The 19,462-nt window shown below is 37.9% G+C and overlaps 2 protein-coding genes across 2 annotated transcripts in view; one reads left to right on the top strand and one right to left on the bottom strand.

Moving 5' to 3' along the window:
* The window catches only part of SYN2 (synapsin II), a 400,357-nt gene that overhangs the window by 245,761 nt on the left and 135,134 nt on the right, over positions 1–19,462 (top strand). Inside the window, exon 5 of the mRNA XM_074958155.1 lies at positions 8,436–8,525. Coding sequence (XP_074814256.1) covers positions 8,436–8,525 — 90 coding nt within the window. The remainder of the gene's footprint in view (positions 1–8,435; positions 8,526–19,462) is intronic.
* The window catches only part of TIMP4 (TIMP metallopeptidase inhibitor 4), a 51,105-nt gene continuing 44,979 nt past the window's right edge, over positions 13,337–19,462 (bottom strand). Inside the window, exons 3-5 of the mRNA XM_074959825.1 lie at positions 17,976–18,090; positions 17,003–17,127; positions 13,337–16,720 (exon numbers count right to left, since the gene is read on the bottom strand). Of these exons, the coding sequence (XP_074815926.1) occupies positions 16,523–16,720; positions 17,003–17,127; positions 17,976–18,090 (438 nt within the window). The 3' untranslated portion in view covers positions 13,337–16,522. The remainder of the gene's footprint in view (positions 16,721–17,002; positions 17,128–17,975; positions 18,091–19,462) is intronic.

Here is a 19,462-nt window from a genome sequence, read left to right as displayed (position 1 = left end):
TATCCCTTTTTACTATATTGGGTCCTGACTTAAAAAGCATTCCCGTTTAGGAAAGCGCTTAAGCATGTGCTTAAGTTCCACTGAAGTTAAGCATATACCTCAGTGCTTTCCTGAATAAGGATGTACTTAAATGTGCACTCAAGCACTTTTCTGAATTTGGGTGTTGGTTAGTAAAGGGAATGCAAACATTAGAAATAGGAACTGGATATTCCCACGGTAACAAGTAAAGTGTACTCATCCACTAGTCTTGGCCAAATAAAAGTCTTCATTGCTATCAGATGGGGTGCTTTGGTCCATAATGGTGCAGTTTCATTAAGCTGTGTTCATTGAATTCCCCTCAGTATCTTGCGAATTATAAAATAACAGACTCTGGAAGGCTTCTTGTCTGGATTGGAATTTTGATGATATTCTGATTCTACTTTACTAGACTTATCTTTCTCTCTCTAACCATCTTTCTGGTGGTTCTAATCTAGAGACTGGGTTCTAACTCGTCTCTTTCTTTCTTTCTTTCTTTCTTTCTTTCTTTCTTTCTTTCAGCTGTGTTAGTCTGTATCCGCAAAAAGAACAGGAGTACTTGTGGCACCTTAGAGACTAACAAATTTATTAGAGCATAAGATCACTTACTTTCGCCTGTCCAAGTGTTTCCCTTTGCATTCCAAGCCATGAGGAAGATTTTTTTTTCTCTTTGACTCTGATCCTCTACCTGCTCTTGTCATCTTCAACTGTTGGTTTCTAACTGCTCTGTAAATACGTGGTAAAATGTAAGCTAGAGCTCCACAGTTCCTCATTAAAAATGTTTCTTGTTGCCTAGAGAAATTGAAGTGTTCTGTGTGAATATTCATTTGTGTCACTCTGATGTGACAGATATCATGTCAGCTATCTAAGATATAGAATACTCACTCTAACCATGCTTCAGGGTCCTTAAAAGGTTTGTCTTCCCATTGATAATCACATTGTGTTGTCTTTGGCCTTGCACTATAACAGTGGGAAATATTGGATGGACATCAAGTTCTTCTGTCAGCTTCACATCTTTTCTATATGTCCTTAATGCAGCCAAACTGATTTGGAAAGCGCTGTTTAATTCTTAAGCTGTTATGTCAAAGTTTGCATTAACTTCGAAAATTTGTTTCCTTTTATCAAGCTGTCTATCATGCCCAGAAATAATGATCAGAATAAATATGTAAGATACAGCCAACACTGTGTAAACTGTAGCATGGAAATAAATTGCCTTCTCTGTCTGTCCTTGCATTCTGTATCAGATAACAAATCAACAGTGTGCAGACTTGGCCTTTGGAAAAGTATGTTGACTAAAGCATAACAGGAGTAACATAGGCTGATCACAATAGAGAGCCAGTGTCATGCAGAGCATAGCAAGAATAACACGTGCTGCACACAACAGAAATTGAAAATAAACATTACAAATCACAGAATCCACACTTAGTGAAAAGGTCTCAGCCTAAGTAAAGCCATCTCCCATGATAAATCACATCACAGAGATCCCCCTACATCATGTGAGGATTTTACCTTCCTTCCCTTTGAAAAGGCCATAGGGCCTGTCCCTAAATCCACTCAACATCTTAGATGTCTGTACACAAATGCAAGAATATGGAGAATAAACAGGAAGAACTGGAAGTATTAGTACATTAAATTAGTAAATTGTTACTTAATTGGTGTCACAGAGACTTGGAGGGACAAATCTCATGATTGGAATATTGGTACAGAGGGGTATAGCTTGTTCAGGAAGGACAGGCAGGATAAAAAGGGAAGAGGAGGTGTATTATATATCGGGAATATATATACTTGTTTTGAAGTCAGAAGAGTGTGAGAGGCAGACCAGTTGAAAGTCTCTGGGTGAAGATAAATGGGGTAGAAAATAGGGGTGACATCATGGTAAAGGTCTACAAGAGATCATCAAATCATGAAGAGGAGGTGCATGAGATATTTGGCATATCCAAAACACAAGATCTGGTAGTAAAGTGGGACTTGAACTACCCACACATCTGTTGGGAAAGTAATATGGCAAAACACAAAATTTCCAATAAGTTTTTGGAATGTATTAGGAGCAACTTTTTGTTTCTGAAAGTGGAGGACATTCCTGGGGGACAGCCATTTTAGACTTGATTCTTACCAAAAGGGAGGAATTGATAGTGAATATGAAGGTGGAAGGCAGTTTGGGTGAAAGTGATCATGAATTATACATGTCATGTTTCTAAGGAAAAGTGGAAGTGAGCAGCAAAATAAGGACAATGGACTTCAAAAAAGCAGACTTCAACAAACTCAGAGAACTGGTAGGTAAGGTCCCATGGAAGGAAAATCTAAGGGAAAGAGGAGTTCAGGAGAGCTGGCACTTTGTCATGGAGTTAATATTTAAAGGCCCAACTGCAAACTATTCCAATAAGAAGGAAAGATAGGAAGAATGTTAAGAGTCCAGTATGGCTCCATCGGGAGATCTTTAATGACCTAGAAAAAGTAGAAACATGGACGAATAACTAAGGAGGAGTACAAAAGAATAGCATAAGCATGTAGGGACAAAATCAGAAAGGCTAAGGCACAAAATGAGGTACACCAAGCAAGGGACATCAAAGGCAATAAGAAGAGGTTCTTTAAATATGTTATGAGCAAGAGAAAGACAAAGGTAAGTGCAGGTCCTCTATTTAGTGAGGAAAGAGGGTTAATAACTGATTACATCAAGAAGGCTGGGGGTGTTTAATGACTATTTTGGCTTAGTTAATTTTGGCATAGTTAAAAGGGTTAATGGTGACCAGGTACTCAACACAATATTAACAAAGGTGAGGAAAGCAAGTCAAAATAGAGTAAGAACAGGTTAAAGAATATTTAGATAAGTTATATGTATGCAGGGCCTCATGAAGTTCATCCTAGGGTACTTAAGGAACTAGCTGAAGCAATCTCGGAACTGTTAACAATTATCTTCAAGAACTCACGAAGGATGAGTGAGGTCCCAGAGGAGTGGAGAAGAACAAACATAGTATAAACTATCTTTATATGTGTGACCACCTAGGAGTTCATGGTTGCCACTATGCTGTATTCTGTGGCAGTTGGAATCTCAAAGCAGCAGTAGGGGCAAAACTTAGATCCTCCTGCTCAAAAAATACAGGCCTCTATTAACTGAAATAAAGGAAAATCTCTGCTAGTTGTTAGAGTTATAGAATTGATCGTGCACAGTTCAGGAGTTCTGATTCTTTCCAGCAGAGAACAATGGTACAGATACACACTAGCAAGTTTACTACATATAAGTCTTTATTTTAAGAACACAGGAAGAAATTTATCTTTGAAGTACACAATAATATATAGTTCCACCAAGATGCTAGGACTATAAACTTCTAATCATTAGAGATAGCCAGTCTGGAGTAACTCACTTCAATATCATAGTTAAATTACCCCCGTTTCCCTCCCCCCCCCCCCCCCAAAACCACACTCTGCAGTTTCAGCATTACTTTTAGTCTTTCACAGGTACATACCTGTAATTAAGTGCACTCTAATAGAATGCAAATAGTAAGCAAGGTCATTACCCAACCCTTTAATTGTGATGCTAACACAAAGTGAATTCTATAACTGTTAGCCGTCTGCCTGCAGTACAGTATGTGCAGTCAAATTTACAGTGTCCCATTCACTTTGTAACAAAAACCCATAAGCCTTTTATATTAAATCAAAGATCTCTCTGGCTAAATACTTCCTATTTTCTGTGTGATGCATTGTTGGAGAAGTGGTGCAGCTGGCCATTCACTGCTCTCTCTCAGAGAGAAACATCTATAGGCAAAGATGAAAGAGACATTACAAAAAATGTTCTAAAGCCACAAGAATTTTTTTAAGAAAAACCTTGAAAGCCGTAAATATATTTAATTGTGAATCTTTCTCATCCCTGTCACAGCTGAAAAAGACAAAGCCACAGTCTTTAAAAATGAAGAGGAAACTCAACTAACTAAAATTAGAACCAAAAGAACGTGAACGTCTTTCTTTTATAAGAAGTTGAAAATTCTCCTGGTGAAAAGTGAAGCCCTATGGATTTATTTTTTTAAAAAGATAATGGTTAAAATACCCCAGTGTTTTTGGCATCCTTATATAATACTTAACTTTATTTTTTATTTAAATAACATATGTCTACTTATGTCTTGCATGTCATGTAAGTCCTGTCACTGAAGACATTTAAAAGTAGTCTAGACAATTAAGAATGCACTAGACAACCATCTTGCCCTTGCACAGGGATGGACGTTAGCCTAATACAGTAGGTTAGCCTTATCTTGACTATGATTTAAAGATGCGAGTAGGCCTTGTTTGAGTTAAGTTTTAGAAAGTGTTAGTGAGATCAAACTAGCTACCATGATCTGACAGCACACTTTTAAATCCTAACCTACTCATAACAGGCAGGGAGAGGTACAGCCAATGTGGGAGCATGTGCTGCACCATTCTGAACAGTGGTACAAGAGCCACACTGCCTAGGTGCAGCAGAATTCTCCAGGGGGCACTGTTCTACCTTGAGTCACAATGCCTTCTGGAGCTGCCACTTGTATTGTGCACATCTGCACTGTGACCAATATGAGTCTGGGTCTTTGAAACCATGAAGGCTACTCCAATGCTTGCAGTTAAGCATATTCCTTGTGTTTTTGCAGGTTTGGAGCCAAAAAAAACAAAAACAAAACCCTATACAACCCAAAGATAGGGTCTGTTTATAAACTTTGAATGCACCTCTGGATTTGCATTTTGTGAACATCCTCAGACCTGATTTTGTTTGAGTTTGAATAGGTCCTTTAATGGTACAAAAAAAATTTTTTAAATTACATATATCCAAAAATTGTTACATTGCCACTTTTTAAAAAAAGTGTTATGACTATAATTTATGCACAATATCTAGCTCCTCTTCCCCAGATTTTCTTAACTTTAAAATACTTAACAAAATGTAATCACACCATAACATCAGGGGTATTCTGAAAACAAAAGTATGATATAATTTCAGATGGAAAGTTTTGCAAAGAGAAATGGAGTAAAGTAATATTTAGAGATAGATCTGAGAGTTTGGTTTAGGCATTTCTCTCTCCTGTATCCTGTTTTTAGTCCTCATTTTCTTTGATGTAGAAACTTAGACCAACATTGCTCTTGCTGAGAAGAAATGTTTGCTGTACTGCACTTTCTTTCAACGTTGAGTATGGAGCGTTATATATATCAGACTTATTTGTCTCTAAATTCACTTCTCGTGTTCATCTTGAATTCCAGTTATATTTAATTACTTAAAACATGGTGCAGATTCTCCATTTTCTTTAGATATTTGATTGTTTCACTGTTTGCTAACCACCATAGTGAAATACAATAAACAGATCATGTCTTATTGAGAAGGTTTTATTTAAACAAATCTGTTTAAATAAATGTTTTGTAATATGGGAGCACCATGTTTTCTGTATATTCTGAAACAGCAGGTAGCATAGCAAGAGTCATGTGCTTGATAGGTAGAATTTGTTTGTGATTTCAAATACAGGGGCTTCCAGTATTTTTTTTATTGGAATCGGAATAAATCAGGCCCAGATTAAGCAATTAGTCCTCAGTGCACTTGTACAGGGCCCCCCAACCATTGGGGGAAAAAACAAACCAAAATTGAGTGGTGCTGTGACCCCCTCCTTGCTCCAGGTTGCAATGCCATACACTCACATTTGGCCTGGTCACCCCTCTTGTCCTGGGGGCGAGTTCTTGGTGGGCTATGGAGTGAGTGGGGAGTGATTGGGAGTCTGCGGGGTTGGAAGCCAGTGGGGAATGTTAGGGGAGTGGGGTTGAGTGGCTGTGGTCAGTGGGTCTAAGATGTTGGGGGTTGTGGCAAGCAGCATGTTTGTCAGGGCGGCTGTCAGGGAAAATGGAGGCTGGTGGCAGATCGTTGGGATATATGTGGAGTGGGAGGGGCATTCAGGGTATGTGTGGAATGGAGTGGGAGGGGCACTTGAGGGTGTGGGTGTTTGGGGGAGAGAGGGACATTCTGGGGTCTATGTGGGGTGGGCTATGTATGGGACAGGAGTGCTTCAAGGAAAGTGGGAAGCCCCCAATTTCCTTAGTGCATGAGGCTCCAATGTTCCTTAATCTGAGACTGGGATAAATAATAAACTGTCAGGAATCCTACCCATAAGCCTCTCTGTTTTGGTATTCTGCATAACATTTCCTTTCCCTTGGTTATAACTTTGTATTATATGCTATCCAACTAGTTGGACAAGGTGCATGAGGTAATATCTTTTATTGGACCAACTTGGTGAGAGAGACAAACTTTTGAGCTCACACACAGCTCTGCTTCACATCTGTGTAGCTCGAAAGCTTGTCTCTCTCACCAACAGAAGATGGTCCAATAAAAAATATTACCTCAAACACCTTATCTTTCTAATATCCTGGGACTGACACAGCTACAGCAACGCTGCATACATCCAACTAGTTCACATTTATTCATCTTTTGCTGAAAGCTACTCAATGTAAAGGCATTTTCCATGGGTCTTATAAAGTTAAACATGTGTTTCTGAAAAACAAGAGCTAAATAAACACCATTAAATTAATCAAATCCTCTGTGCCAGTTGTAAATCCAACACAAAGCTTTCATCAGCCTCATTTCCCTTCTACAGTTTTCAGTATGACCTGAGTTCTAAACTGTGTGACAGGGTCAGGCCAGATGGCTATAGGAGAGTGATAGAAGGTAGATATATTAGCCCCAGATTAAGCAGGTCCCTTTTCCCTGAGTAAGATAATGGGCTGTTCCAGAACAATCAGGAGGTTGCTGGAACCAATTAAGGCAGGCTAATTAGGACACCTGGAGCCAATTAAGAAGCTACCAGAATCAATCAGGACAGGCAGGCTAATCAGGGGACCTGGTTTTAACAAGGACCTCACTTCAGTTAGTAAGGTGCGTGCGAGGAGCTTGGAGCAAGAGAGTGCAAGGAGCTGAGAGTGAGAAGGCGTACTGCTGGAGGACAGAGGAGTACAAGAGTTATCAGACATCAGGAGGAAGGTCCTATGGTGAGGATAAAGAAGGTGTTGGGAGGAGGCCATGGGGAAGTAGCCCAGGGAATTATAGCTGTCACAAGAAACACTGTAGACAGCTGTGATCCACAGGGCCCTGGGCTGGAACCTGGAGTAGCGGGTGGGCCATTCCCCCAACTCCCTATTGGATACAGGAGGAGTTGACCTGGACTGGGGGTCACACCAGAGGGGAAGGTCCCTGGTCTGTCCCCCGACCCACTAGGTGGGCCAGCAGAGACTGCGGGAATTGTTCTCCTTCCTTTTTCCCATGCTGGCCAGTGATGAAATTAGCTGAATGGATGGCAGGTTTGAGCCACTAGCAAAAGTGGCCAAACTGAGGGCTGCTGTGAATCTCTGAGGTGAGCAAATCCGCCAATAAGCGCAGGACCCACCAAGGCAGAGGAGGAACTTTGTCACAACTGCTTTAACAGAGAAGATATTTTATCAAACTACATTATGGTAGAGTGTTTTTGTTCTTCGCTTTTTTTTTTTAACCAGCAAAGTGTGCTGTCTGAGGCTGGCATATTAACAATTAAATACATGACAGGCATCTACATGCTAAAAGCTTTGGAGGCTTGAAACCATAGTGGATCTTCTGACTGCCAAACTCTTCTTGCTCCCTAGAAACCTTACTTGCTTAGCTGTAATGTCAACTGATTTTGTTTTTTACTGTTATAATACAGCCCACAGATATTTCTGAGTAGTATATATTTAATATGGAATTCCTCTTCATTATCTGTCCTAAACTACTGAATAGTGTTGCTTTGCACTGTTAGTTACTGCAATCCACCCAAGAGGTGACTGCATTTCTGTTTTGGGTAAACTGTTGCATACAATACACATAACACATATTCTGTTAAATAATTGGGATCTTTCTAAACTAAAGGTATTGAAAGGATGGTCTTGTGGTTAAGACACAGGACGAGGAGCTAGGAAATTAAAATTTTATTCTTTGCTCTCCTACTGACTTGCTGTGTAATCTTGGGAAATCACTTAGTGCCTCTCTCTGTTTCCCCTTCTTGCAAAATGACCTATTAACTTCACAAAGGTTCTGGGAGGCTTAATAGATAATTGTGAAGTACTTCAAGATTTTGAGATGGAAGGTGCTACAGAAATGTAACATTTCTTATATAATTATGTTATCACAAAATACATATAAGATATGTGTCAAGTATAAGATATCTAAAGACATTAGCCTAATGTATGTTATCTGTATATATGCAATGGAATGATTAGCTGTTACATATGCACTTCATTAAAATATAGAAAGAACCACAGTCTGGCTGAATTTAAAGCAACATAACATACATATATGTGTTTGATCTTGAGTTTTTGAAATGTACAAATTAAGATGCAGAATGACAATTTGGAGGTCATATCAGCAGAATTTGGTTTTTGTCCTTCAGCATTGTTGTTTTCTTTGTTTTCTTTTACAGTTTGCCCAGCTTGTGTCCATCTCCAAAACTCTGGGTGTGGAGAAGTTCCCTCTAATTGAACAAACATTCTACCCAAATCACAAGGAAATGGTAGGTGCAAACAGTAACATTAAAAGCCAATTACTGTATGGACAGAACTGGAGTTATAATCACCCATGATTCCTTCATTCACTGTCTATTTTTTTTAATGTCCTTTTGGAAATCTCCAGTGGCATAATACTGGGCGACCTCTTGAAAGCATCTCTGTGGTAATCGAAAGATTACGGCCTTCAGCTTTGAGATAGACAAACTGGTTCTAACAAACAAAAGAATATAAATGCTAAAATGCAGGGACTACTTCATGGAAGTGTTGCCAGTCTAGTCCTGTGTGATGCATCCCAGAATACTTATTGTCTTTATTGGTGGTGAGTAAGGCTGTGTGAAATGTTTGCATGGAACGGCAAACCCATCTAAAATTAGGTTGTTTCAGTAACTCTTACCTTTATGCACCTGAGCTGAGGCTGTTCACAATTCCCAGATTTTCTGCTCACTCAACAAATGCTCACACCTCACCCAGGGCCCCCACATACTACGTACCTTTAGATGCAATTCTCCAGTGGTTCCACAAATCTGAGGTCTCTCAGAGGCCCCATGTGGCTGCTTCCTCGAGCGTCATCTTTGGGGAATCGCCAAGTAAAGGCTACTACTTCTATTAATCCATGAATTTCTGGGGGTTGGAGGTACCTAGCCAGCCACACACATCACATGGCACTAGGTGCAGATAACAATCCTGTTCCTAATGCCAGTTTCCTATCTGTTAAACAAGCTGCTGAGGCCCCATAATCCCCAACTCAGTAGTCTCAATAGCTAAGCAACCACATTAAGGAGAACAAATGTCATAATCCCTAGTGCATGGTTGCTAGGTAACACTGGGAATTCCCTGGATAACTCATCAGGAATTTTGGGGTAGGTAGCTCTTCAGGCAGCTCAGTTCACAGTCAGCTGGCAGCAGGAGCAGGTGAGTTTCACTCCCTCCCTTTTATGGGGGAGGGGAGCAGATGCTTTCTGCCTCCATATGAAGACCCACATATGTGTTGGGATTCTTTCTGAGACCGCTTTCCATTCAGCTTCCCAAGAACTCAGTTCGACTCCCGCCTTTGTCACTCAGGTGTCTTTGTTTGGCATACAGCACTGCTACGCTGAGTTGATTGATACAGGATACATCACAGCTTCAAAGTTGCACACAAACCTTCTCCCTTTATGTACATTACACATCTCATTGCATTTACTATACATTGCATCACACATTTTTGGATTAGCTTGGATACTTTTCAGGAACCAATCCCTGTGCAGCATCCACTGTCCATGCACTGTCCTTGCTTGGCCTTCCTCTTTATCTCATCTCTACATTCCTAATTTCTTTCGTCCCTTGTATCTAGTTCATAGTAAATAGTTTCCTGTGTGTTCTCCCTCTTATCTTAGTTGGCTCAGACATTCTGTCTTCTTAGCCTGCTGACCTGTTTACTTGTCTTATTTAGCAGACATTCTGTTTTCAACCTGATGATTTATTCCCTTCCCTAATTCTCTCTCCCACAAAATCAGACCTCCCTCCATGTGTTAATTACTCATGTGAAGGTGGAGGCTTTACACAGCAGCTCATTTAATAAGACACTGAAGGAGTCAGGACTATCCATCCAGCATCCTGCAAACACCTGGGTAGGTCCAAAGGTGACACCTGGAGTTCTGTGGGTGGGCTGTGGGAAAACCTTGGTCCTTTCTGAAGACATCAAAAAGTAAACACGAAGGGAGGACCGAAGCGCTGAGAGTAAATAAAGGTGATGTTTTTCTGGAGATTCAGGTTTATGTAGAATATCCAACCTGCTAGCAAACTTGCAAGAGATGGTCCTCCGCCCATATTTAGAGCCTGCAGGATCTGCATGACTCTCACAGGCTTAGTGTCTTATCTTGCAGCCTTCTTTTAATTTTTCTTTTGTTATTGTTTCTAAATGTAGATTCTTCCATAGCTATATTTGTCTAGAGGAGAGGCATTCAACCCTACAGAGCTGGAGAGCCATTTCCCCTGGAACGAAGTAGCAATGAGCCACAAAGCAGTCTCAGCACAAAGCCCCAACTTTACCTTTCAGTATCTGTTGTGTAATGTTGCATCATCGTGACTCAAGTGTACCATGTACTGCTGCGATGTCATGATTTGAACATTAGCAATCAGCAGTAAATTATAGGTCATTGAACCATGATTGATGCCTGCGTAGCTCCATTTGACACTACATTACTCTGGATAAAATCCTGCCTGACCCTATTAAAATCAATGGCAAAATTCCTATTGACTTCAGTTGATTACAGTTTCATCCACAGTCCCCTGTCTCCCTCTCTAATCACTTTCTGGCAACTGGGCAGCATGAGACTATTCTACTCTGTCTTCTCAGCTTTTGCAAGGGAGGCAAAATCCCTGTTCCTTTTTATGGCTGCCTGGTGCAGAATCCTGGCTGTTATGAACTATTAGCTTAGCACTCCCATCCTTCCTCCTACCCCATGTGCAACTTCAAGTGAGAGGAGCTTAAAAAATAGCCACATATTTGATGTGAAAGGTGAACAGGAGCTCTCCAGGAAGAAAGTTACTGATCTAGAGCAGTGAATTTCAAGCAGTCCAAACCCCCAAGGATCTTTTGAGAATAGGGAGGACCTTCCCTGACATGAGTGTTGATGCATTTGGTAGCAAGGTCCAAAACTTTGTCATTTTTCCAATTTTTGAAAAGTGAAACATGAGAAATGAACAAGTGTCGTTTGTTTGGGGGATTAATTCATTATAGATAGAGAGTAAGAATCACACCTTTTCAAATCATAGTATATCTTTTCACATGCTAGATACTGTACATTTTGTTAGGGTACTGGAGATGGCCAAGAACAAAGCTGGTCAGTATTGACCTTCATGTGACTCATTTGTGCTCTTTTAATTATTTTGCTAGCCTATAAAAGCCTATTTTTGCCTGTACATCTGCTAACTGGAAGTTACAAAAATCGAGAATAAAATATCCCATTGCTCAGTCTCAATAATTGGTTGAGGTTTCAGTTAATTTGCTTGTACCTCGCATATAATGCCCTGCAGAAAGACCAACATCTTCCCAAGATCCACTGCTGGCTGCTATCTTAAAGCATGGATTGAATTCAGATCCTGAAGTTGAAATGAAAACTTGGAAAGCTATTAATGTGTATTTATTTGTGAGTGCATAAAATATTGTTTGACAGATGATGGGATTGTTCTCAAATGCATCTTGCAATATGTTAGTAGTTTCTTGTCCTCTTACCTATTTGGATCCTGTACAGCAATAGTTAGTGATTGAGCAAGGAGGTTATTATTTTGCCTGTTGTTAAACTTTTGATTACAAAAGGCTTGAGTGAGTTTGTGGAGTGTTGACAAATTTCCTGTGTCATTAATATTATTTTGAAGTCAACTCTTCTTTGTCTCTGAATTGGATTGTCGTGTATTGTCGTGTATATTTCAAATGTGCTACAGTGACTGAGGAAAGTTCGATGTAGATTTGTTTGTTTGTTTTTCCCTCTGGAGGAAGTTTTGGAAAGTCTGTGGCTCAGAAAAAATATGCTAGATAGCTTTTATTGGAATTTCTGTGGAGAGATGTAAGATGATCCAGTGAGGGGAGTTTTCTGAGTAGATGAGCTGAAGCCATATCGGGGTAATAATGTTTATTTAAACATTATTAATATCCAGCTTGGTTTGAGATTGCTTTGACCTCTGTAGATAATTTCTGATTTTTAAAGAAGGTCTTTTTCTTCTCTTCCTGTACATCCTGGTCCTGTTTCTCCCCCAGGTATAAACTAGATTGTGTTTTCTACAATTTAAAACTGTATATCTTGGGATAAGAGGGTATTCCAAAGCTCTGAGAATAGGAGATTTTGAACTCAGCAGGGTTGATGTACTGTTATGCTTCTATTTCTTTTGCTGCTTTCATACTCTAGTGATCATTTGTGCCTGGCTCTCTTGTACTGTTTTTCCAAAGGCAATAAAAGGTAAGTAAACAAAGATAGCATTCTCCGATGCAAGCTTGGGAGCTGCTTTAATGGAAAGCTTTTTGGAACAGGGACATTTCACTAAAAAAAAGTGATTGAAACCTTACAAAATGGTGCTTTTTGAACTCATCAGAGCTTGGATCACATGTTTGCAGCTTTCCTTTCAGGAATTAGTTTTCTTTTTTCACTAGATTTCTGCCTCCTTACATTCTCCCATGAAAAAAGTGCCCTGTTCAGGCTTATTTGTAGGACACATTGATAGCATTTAATCAGAATTATTTTAAGAACAGGAAGACAGTATTTAGCTATTCATAACTAAATGATTTCAGTAATAACCTTTGATTTTTTTTCATTTTTTTTTCACTTGCACAGCCTCCCTTCTCTTACGCTTTTCCAACTGTGAATATGAGTCAGATGAGTTACATTCAAATCAAGACCAAATGATATAGCAAGCTGCATTTCATCCTTACCTTCAATGTAACACACACACACACACACACACAGAAGTTTTAGGAACTGGAAAGCGGACATTCTCTTTTAAAAATAGTTTGTTGGTTCTGATACATGAATGCTAATACAGTGAAAATCTTAATATGAAAATACACTTTGAAAGCTTTACTGTAGGTGATTTTTTCCCCTACCATCCTTGTCAATACTGAATCTCAGTAAAATAAGTACTCATGTGTACCTTTTGATGCTCTGCCTCCCCACTTTATTGTTGTTAGAAAGACAGATTCTCTGTTCTCCGCAATGGAAAATCTAGTCAGATTTAAGTTCAAACAGAAATCAGACTCAACAGACATTAGTTTTGAAACACCTTATATTGGATAGTTTATGGCAAATCAATTGTAAAATGTTTGATAGACTGAATATAGAAAACTGATATTTCATATAGTAAAATTCACACTTAAGAGTTTTGATTGAAATATAAATCATATATAAATATTGAAGAAAAAAGGTACAATATATGATGAAAGAAGGCAATGTGTGTTACGTTCATTGAGTTTAAGGCCTGCTTACTTTATAATTTTAAAATATAAACAGAAGTGCAATAAACAAGTTACAAAGCAGAAAATATCCATTTACTACATAGTGCTGTTCAAAATACACCATTACAATCAAATGAATTTGAAAACAAATACCCAATGTACATGTACTGTAGACTAAATTAGCCATGTGTTTGATAGAAAATGTGTCTGATCATAAAGCTATTGCAGCTTCATCTGGGAATTGTTTTGGTATGATAGAAGGCAATAAGTTTAGCTAACTACATATACCTATAGAGTATATTCAAATATATGCACCGCACTAGCAGTTAATCACACTACCAAAAATTTTATCTACAGTTCATTTTTGTTTTTGGAAAAAACGTAGCTTTCACAGCATATAATTTTTATAAATAATCATAATAAAAATGTATGGATAAAATTAGTTTTTGCAAACTGCATTTTTAGAGCAGAATACTGGCTGGGTTTTATGTTTATCAGAAGAAATTAATGGTATTTTATTACATAAAACAGCAAAGTTGGTCTAATATAAAATAAAGGGTGAAATGTTGATTAAGTAGTATTGGTGACCTACTCTTCCAAGAAATAATGCTTTCTGTCCCCAGAGGCTTTATTGACTACTGTGTTCTGTTGGAACTGAAACGATACACTTTTCTTGAATTATTACAGCCCATTAATATTTAATTTTATATAGATTAAGGACAAAATGTTCTCTGTACTGCAATAACTACACAACACTACTTTCTATTTTATTGTAAAGCAACAAGTATAAGCAAATTCAGGTGCAAGGCAGAATCTCTGATCTTATCCCACCTTTTGCTCCTAAGAAAGTGCAGTGTCAATGGTACTAGCATGTAGGATCATTCATTTTTTGGATGTAATCTCAGGTGCCGTGTGCTGTGCTAAATTAAGTTTTTCAGCCTTAGTGCTAAATATTCTTCTGTTTATGTGACTAAATAAGATGTTTGAGATTCTAACATAGGTATTTTTGTTTGGGGTTGGGTTGTTTTATTTATTTTTATGGTTTCATTTTTTTTTTACAGTCATCCCAAAAAGAGATGATGATTTTCATGCAAGTACCAGTATATGAGAACTAACAAGACAGATACCCCCCCCAACTTGATGTGTTGCATAAATATGTAAATACTTAGCCAGAAAATATTTAAATATATTATTTGTTATGCTATTACAGTAGCATCTTCAAACTTGTTATTGTCTATTGTGTAAACATGGATTTACACAATTGTAAAAACATATATTCATGCTGTAGGGGCATCAACAGAGACAATAAACTACAGAGTGTCATGAAAACACCTAGTTATACAAGTATGCATTGTTTGCCCAATGTAATAGACGTGCACCTTCCACTGAGCTGAATGGAACTACTGATGAGCATAAACTTAAGCATGTGCATACATTTTTATAGGATTGCGGTCTTAGAGCTGCATGGCAAACTAAGTGTAGACACTACTCAGAAAGTAGGATTCTTAACCCCATAAACTATAACAATTCCAAAGACCATTTACTCCATTACTGTATCATGATGTTTCATTCAGTACGTTCCAAAGCTACTGAATCCATTCATATAAAATAATAAATGGCTCTATTCAAACCTGAACTATTTTTGATGTTCAAAGTCATTAATCTAACTATTGTTCTCAGCTCTCATATGGCAGCTCCCTTTGCATTAATTCTACATGGTGAAATTCAAAAACACAATGAGGAGCAGAGTATTTTTGAGGTGGTTCTGACCTGGCCATATTTAGGAGATATTGGAAATGTCAGAACAGAGTCTTTATCTCATGAGGATTCCTACTCAGTTTCTCAAACCCAGAGGTTCAGATAAATATGGATAATTATTCTCAACTTTGGTGCCAAACTTTTGAAGTTTGCCATCCCTTATTAATTTGCCTCTTTAAACTTAAAAACATATGAAAATTAATGCATGCTCAGTATTGTGTTTTCAAATCTTAAAATCTTGCCTTTTTTTTCCCCTAACCTCCAAAAAGATAACACTTTTCTGGTACATTTTTGCAAGCTGCAAAATTCATTATCACAAAGTGCAAATGACTACCCAAAAAATGGTAAATTTTGTATTGAAATCTGAAGAATTAAAAATCATCAAATTTTGGGGGATTTCTTAAAGTCACTCTCATGCTAAAAATGGGGCTTATAACAGTAGTGAAATATGAGAATAATGTGGTGTCACATGTACAGAGGCTTTTCCAGGTGCCATTGCTACACTGACAATGTTCATGCTTTACTTGTCCTGTAAATCTAACTAGTCTAAGGGTGCATATTGTCATTTTTTTTTCTGTTGGTGTAATACCTAAACATTAGAACGCTTCTCTTTACAGATGTGCCAATCCATTGGATCAATGAATTGGATAGGCGTTTGTGATTATCAAAGATATATATTTAATCTAATTACAAACAAATGTTATAACACACAGGTAAGAAATAGGACATTTAAGTAACATACAAAAAAGAAAAGGACATAGAAGTTTTTAATCATAAAAATGTTTAACTTGTTTCAACAAATATGAAGAAAACATGAATCTTTGAATCTTTTTTACAGCACATTGTTATCTTACTTTACATATACACTGTACAATATTTTTTTTTATCAGAAGGCTTCCATACAGAAAAAAAATAGTTGTATAAAACATTCTTCACGTATCAGAAAAACTATTTTGGACTGAAACACAGGGTTTTCTTAATCTGCTAGGTAACTGGAGTAGGGGGCAAAAATCTGATCATTCTTTTGTCCTTCTACATTCATATTGGTAAAAAGGAAAGTTGTTATGCCTCTGAGAACACAGAGGACCATTCTCAACTAAAGCCCCTGTACACAAAGCAGAACTTTATAAGCTACCTCCAAGAGATTTGTTCCTCTTCTTGCCTGGGTGCCAATTCCACAAACTCTGTACTTTACTTGTACAGCACAATTTGTTTTTGTTTCTAAGCAACAGATACATAAGATGTTGGTGGTTCAAAGCTGTGAGCGTGCAACATTTGATGGAATTAGCCTCCCAGGCTTTTTAGGAAGTGATCAATTTAAGGTTCACTGATGTCAGTAAACTCTTTCTCTGGGGGAGGGCCACCTCGGTACCAGCTGCAAGTGCCATCGCTTCGCTTGATACAGGCATAATGCTTGGCCTGGTGCCCATATAGCTTCCTTTCTATCAGCCAGTCTGTCCAGAGACACTCGTTTGGTGTAGTGATTGAGCAGGGCACCATGTAGCAGGTAGTAATCTAAATGTGAAATATGAAGTTAGTTCAGTGTACTCATCAAAATTCCCATTAAAATGACATTTCGCATTTGCTTCACACTTTTTCAGCATATGAAAGTTTACTCACAATGTCTGTACTGATCTTGAAATAAGTAGTTATGTGGAAATCAAATAATTTATAAAATGTATTCTGCATAAGACAGTATTTTTGCAGTTCCCACCAAGAAAAAAATTTCTATTTCGTCTAAGGATTGAGCCTTGAACATATTTGACAGTCACTGTTATTGCTGATTTCTATACTTACTTTGCAGCCACAGCCCATTTGGTACCTCTGGTTAAGACTCTTCTTTTGAGACAAGGATAGATCATCCCATGGTTCAATGTAATTGCATAAATGGATGAGAACTTTACCATCATTTAATATTTGGCCTATACGGGGGGAAATAACAAAAATAAGGTGTGTGAACCAGAGTGTACTGTAAACCCTAGTCTACATTCTAAACTCTAAAGTTTGAAGATAATAGCTCCAAATAAGTTAGATTTCACGTGTTTTCACTAACTGTTGTTTAAATTGCAAGTACAACAGCTCAGCTTAACTATTGTGCTGTTACATGCAGATTGAAAAATGTTAATATTTCTTAAAAGATGCTGATGGTCTGCCAACAAGGGATATGAAAACAGTACTATGTGAGACTAGAATTCAAAATCATTTTACAAACATCTGGCAGTAATTAAGGACCCTATCCTGCAAACACATTTGGCATGTGAGTAATCCAATTGAACTCAGTGGGACCACTCACGTGTGGAATTGTTTACAGGATTAGGGTTTAATTTAGTAATAGGACAAAATAATGGGCTGAGACCTGCTAGAGAGAGGCCAGCCTTTGTAACAGAAATTGCTATTTACATAATGATATTGATCTCCTTTGTTAAAGCACTGTGAGATCTACTGCTGAAAGATGAAAGGTACTATATATAGAGCCTTGCACGGATACAAAATTTGTATCCCCATCCGATCCACAATCTGCAAAAATGGTCCATGGGTATCCACATCTGGGAATATAAAGTGGATATCAGATTTGCAGGGCTCTAGATATATAAAACCAAGGTGGTATTATCAGTATGTTACTCTGTAGATTTTCATGTTAGTATCACTATGTCCATAAATTACTGATTACTGCATTAATTCTATATTTGGTACAAAATCAGCTAGATAAATAATTAAACATTCTTTTTGTTATAAGGATTTTATATGTTAAGATTTGTTTGTATTTTACCTGTGAGGAGATATTGCTTCTTGTTGTTAGCTTCTAGTTTCACTCCACAGAGAGATGAATCAAAAGGAGTATAGACATACTGAACATCTTTCACTTTTTCAAACCCCTTAAACATCTGAAATTTTTCCAAAAAAAAATAAAAAGAATGTGTTATTGCACCAAGAATTTTATTTGGAAACAAAAATATGACTTGAATAAGCCAAAACTTTAGAGTAGATGAACGATATTTGAACAAAAATTTGAACCTCAGCAGCTCCCGTGGGCAGTGACTGAAACAATGGCTTGATGTCTCTCTTTGAAATAGGGATGAGCTCAAGCTGTGAAGTCTGAATCTATATCAGAACTTCAAAACCTTACCTACCATTAAGGGTGTTCAAATCTGAGGTTTGGCCCAATCTATAATTTAAAATGAAATGTACTCCATTGTTCTGAGATAAAAGGCAAGGGAATTATGTCTGCATTTTATATAATTACAGATTTTAAAAGGTCCACTCTTCAGGAGGGTTTTCATAGACCATTCAGATTTTTAAAATGTAAAAGACTCTTTACTGGCATCTTACATTTAAGGAGCAATGGAAGAATTCAGCCACACTGCAGATACCAAGCCATTTTAAAAAGCACATTACAGTGTTGACTCTCCAGAGACGCAAGTTGATCTAATTGTATTCATTTGGACAAATGTTGTCTTTGTTACAATAATGGGGTGTCCTGTAAGGAACATCATGCAGTTAGCTTGAGAATCCCAGATTCTAATTTCTGTCCTTAGTAAAAGCTGTTAAAAACTGAAAAGGAGACTGTTGATACTCTTCTAGTAAAATGTTAGTGAACATGCTTCTCTATGTATGTCTCCACACAAGATAGATCCACTGGTGGTGCAGTGAAAGAACCTGTGCGGAATAAAGTATACTTTTGCACACAACTCCCTTATCTTCAGTGGATGCTGCTTGGACATATTCAGGGCCAGAACTTGGCCTGCTGTGATTTTGGTCTAAGAATAATTGGAGTTTTGCCTTCATAAGGAGTATGGGAACAGGTCCTTAGAGTTTACAGCCTGCAGCACTCAACTGAAATGGGAAGTTTTAGTAACAAAGCCCAGGCAATACTAGATATGCAGCATGCTGTCCAAATAGTACTTCCATACTCAGTTCTGAAATACATTTTTAACATAACGTTTGCAAAACAAGTCTAATTATACCCAAGCATGAGAGGTGCTAATCAATTTCAGAATGCCTGTTATCACCTACAATATGATATAAATGAAACTCCATCAGAGAGGAGGCCCCTTTTGTTTACATCATGCTGTGTGTTGACAGGTTCACAGCTTCCAAGTATAGTTGGCATTACTGGGAAAAAAAACTGTCATACTCAAAGGATTTAAATACTGTATGGGACTTGCAAATATATTGTAAATGAGTTGGTTTTCTAAAGCCTCTTGATTAAAGAATGAGAAAAAAGCCAAGAATTGACTGTTGCCGTTGGATCTCTGA

The sequence above is a fragment of the Natator depressus genome, chromosome 7, assembly GCF_965152275.1.
Source record: "Natator depressus isolate rNatDep1 chromosome 7, rNatDep2.hap1, whole genome shotgun sequence".
Lineage (NCBI taxonomy): Eukaryota > Metazoa > Chordata > Testudines > Cheloniidae > Natator > Natator depressus.
This window is presented reverse-complemented; position numbering and strand designations above follow the sequence as displayed.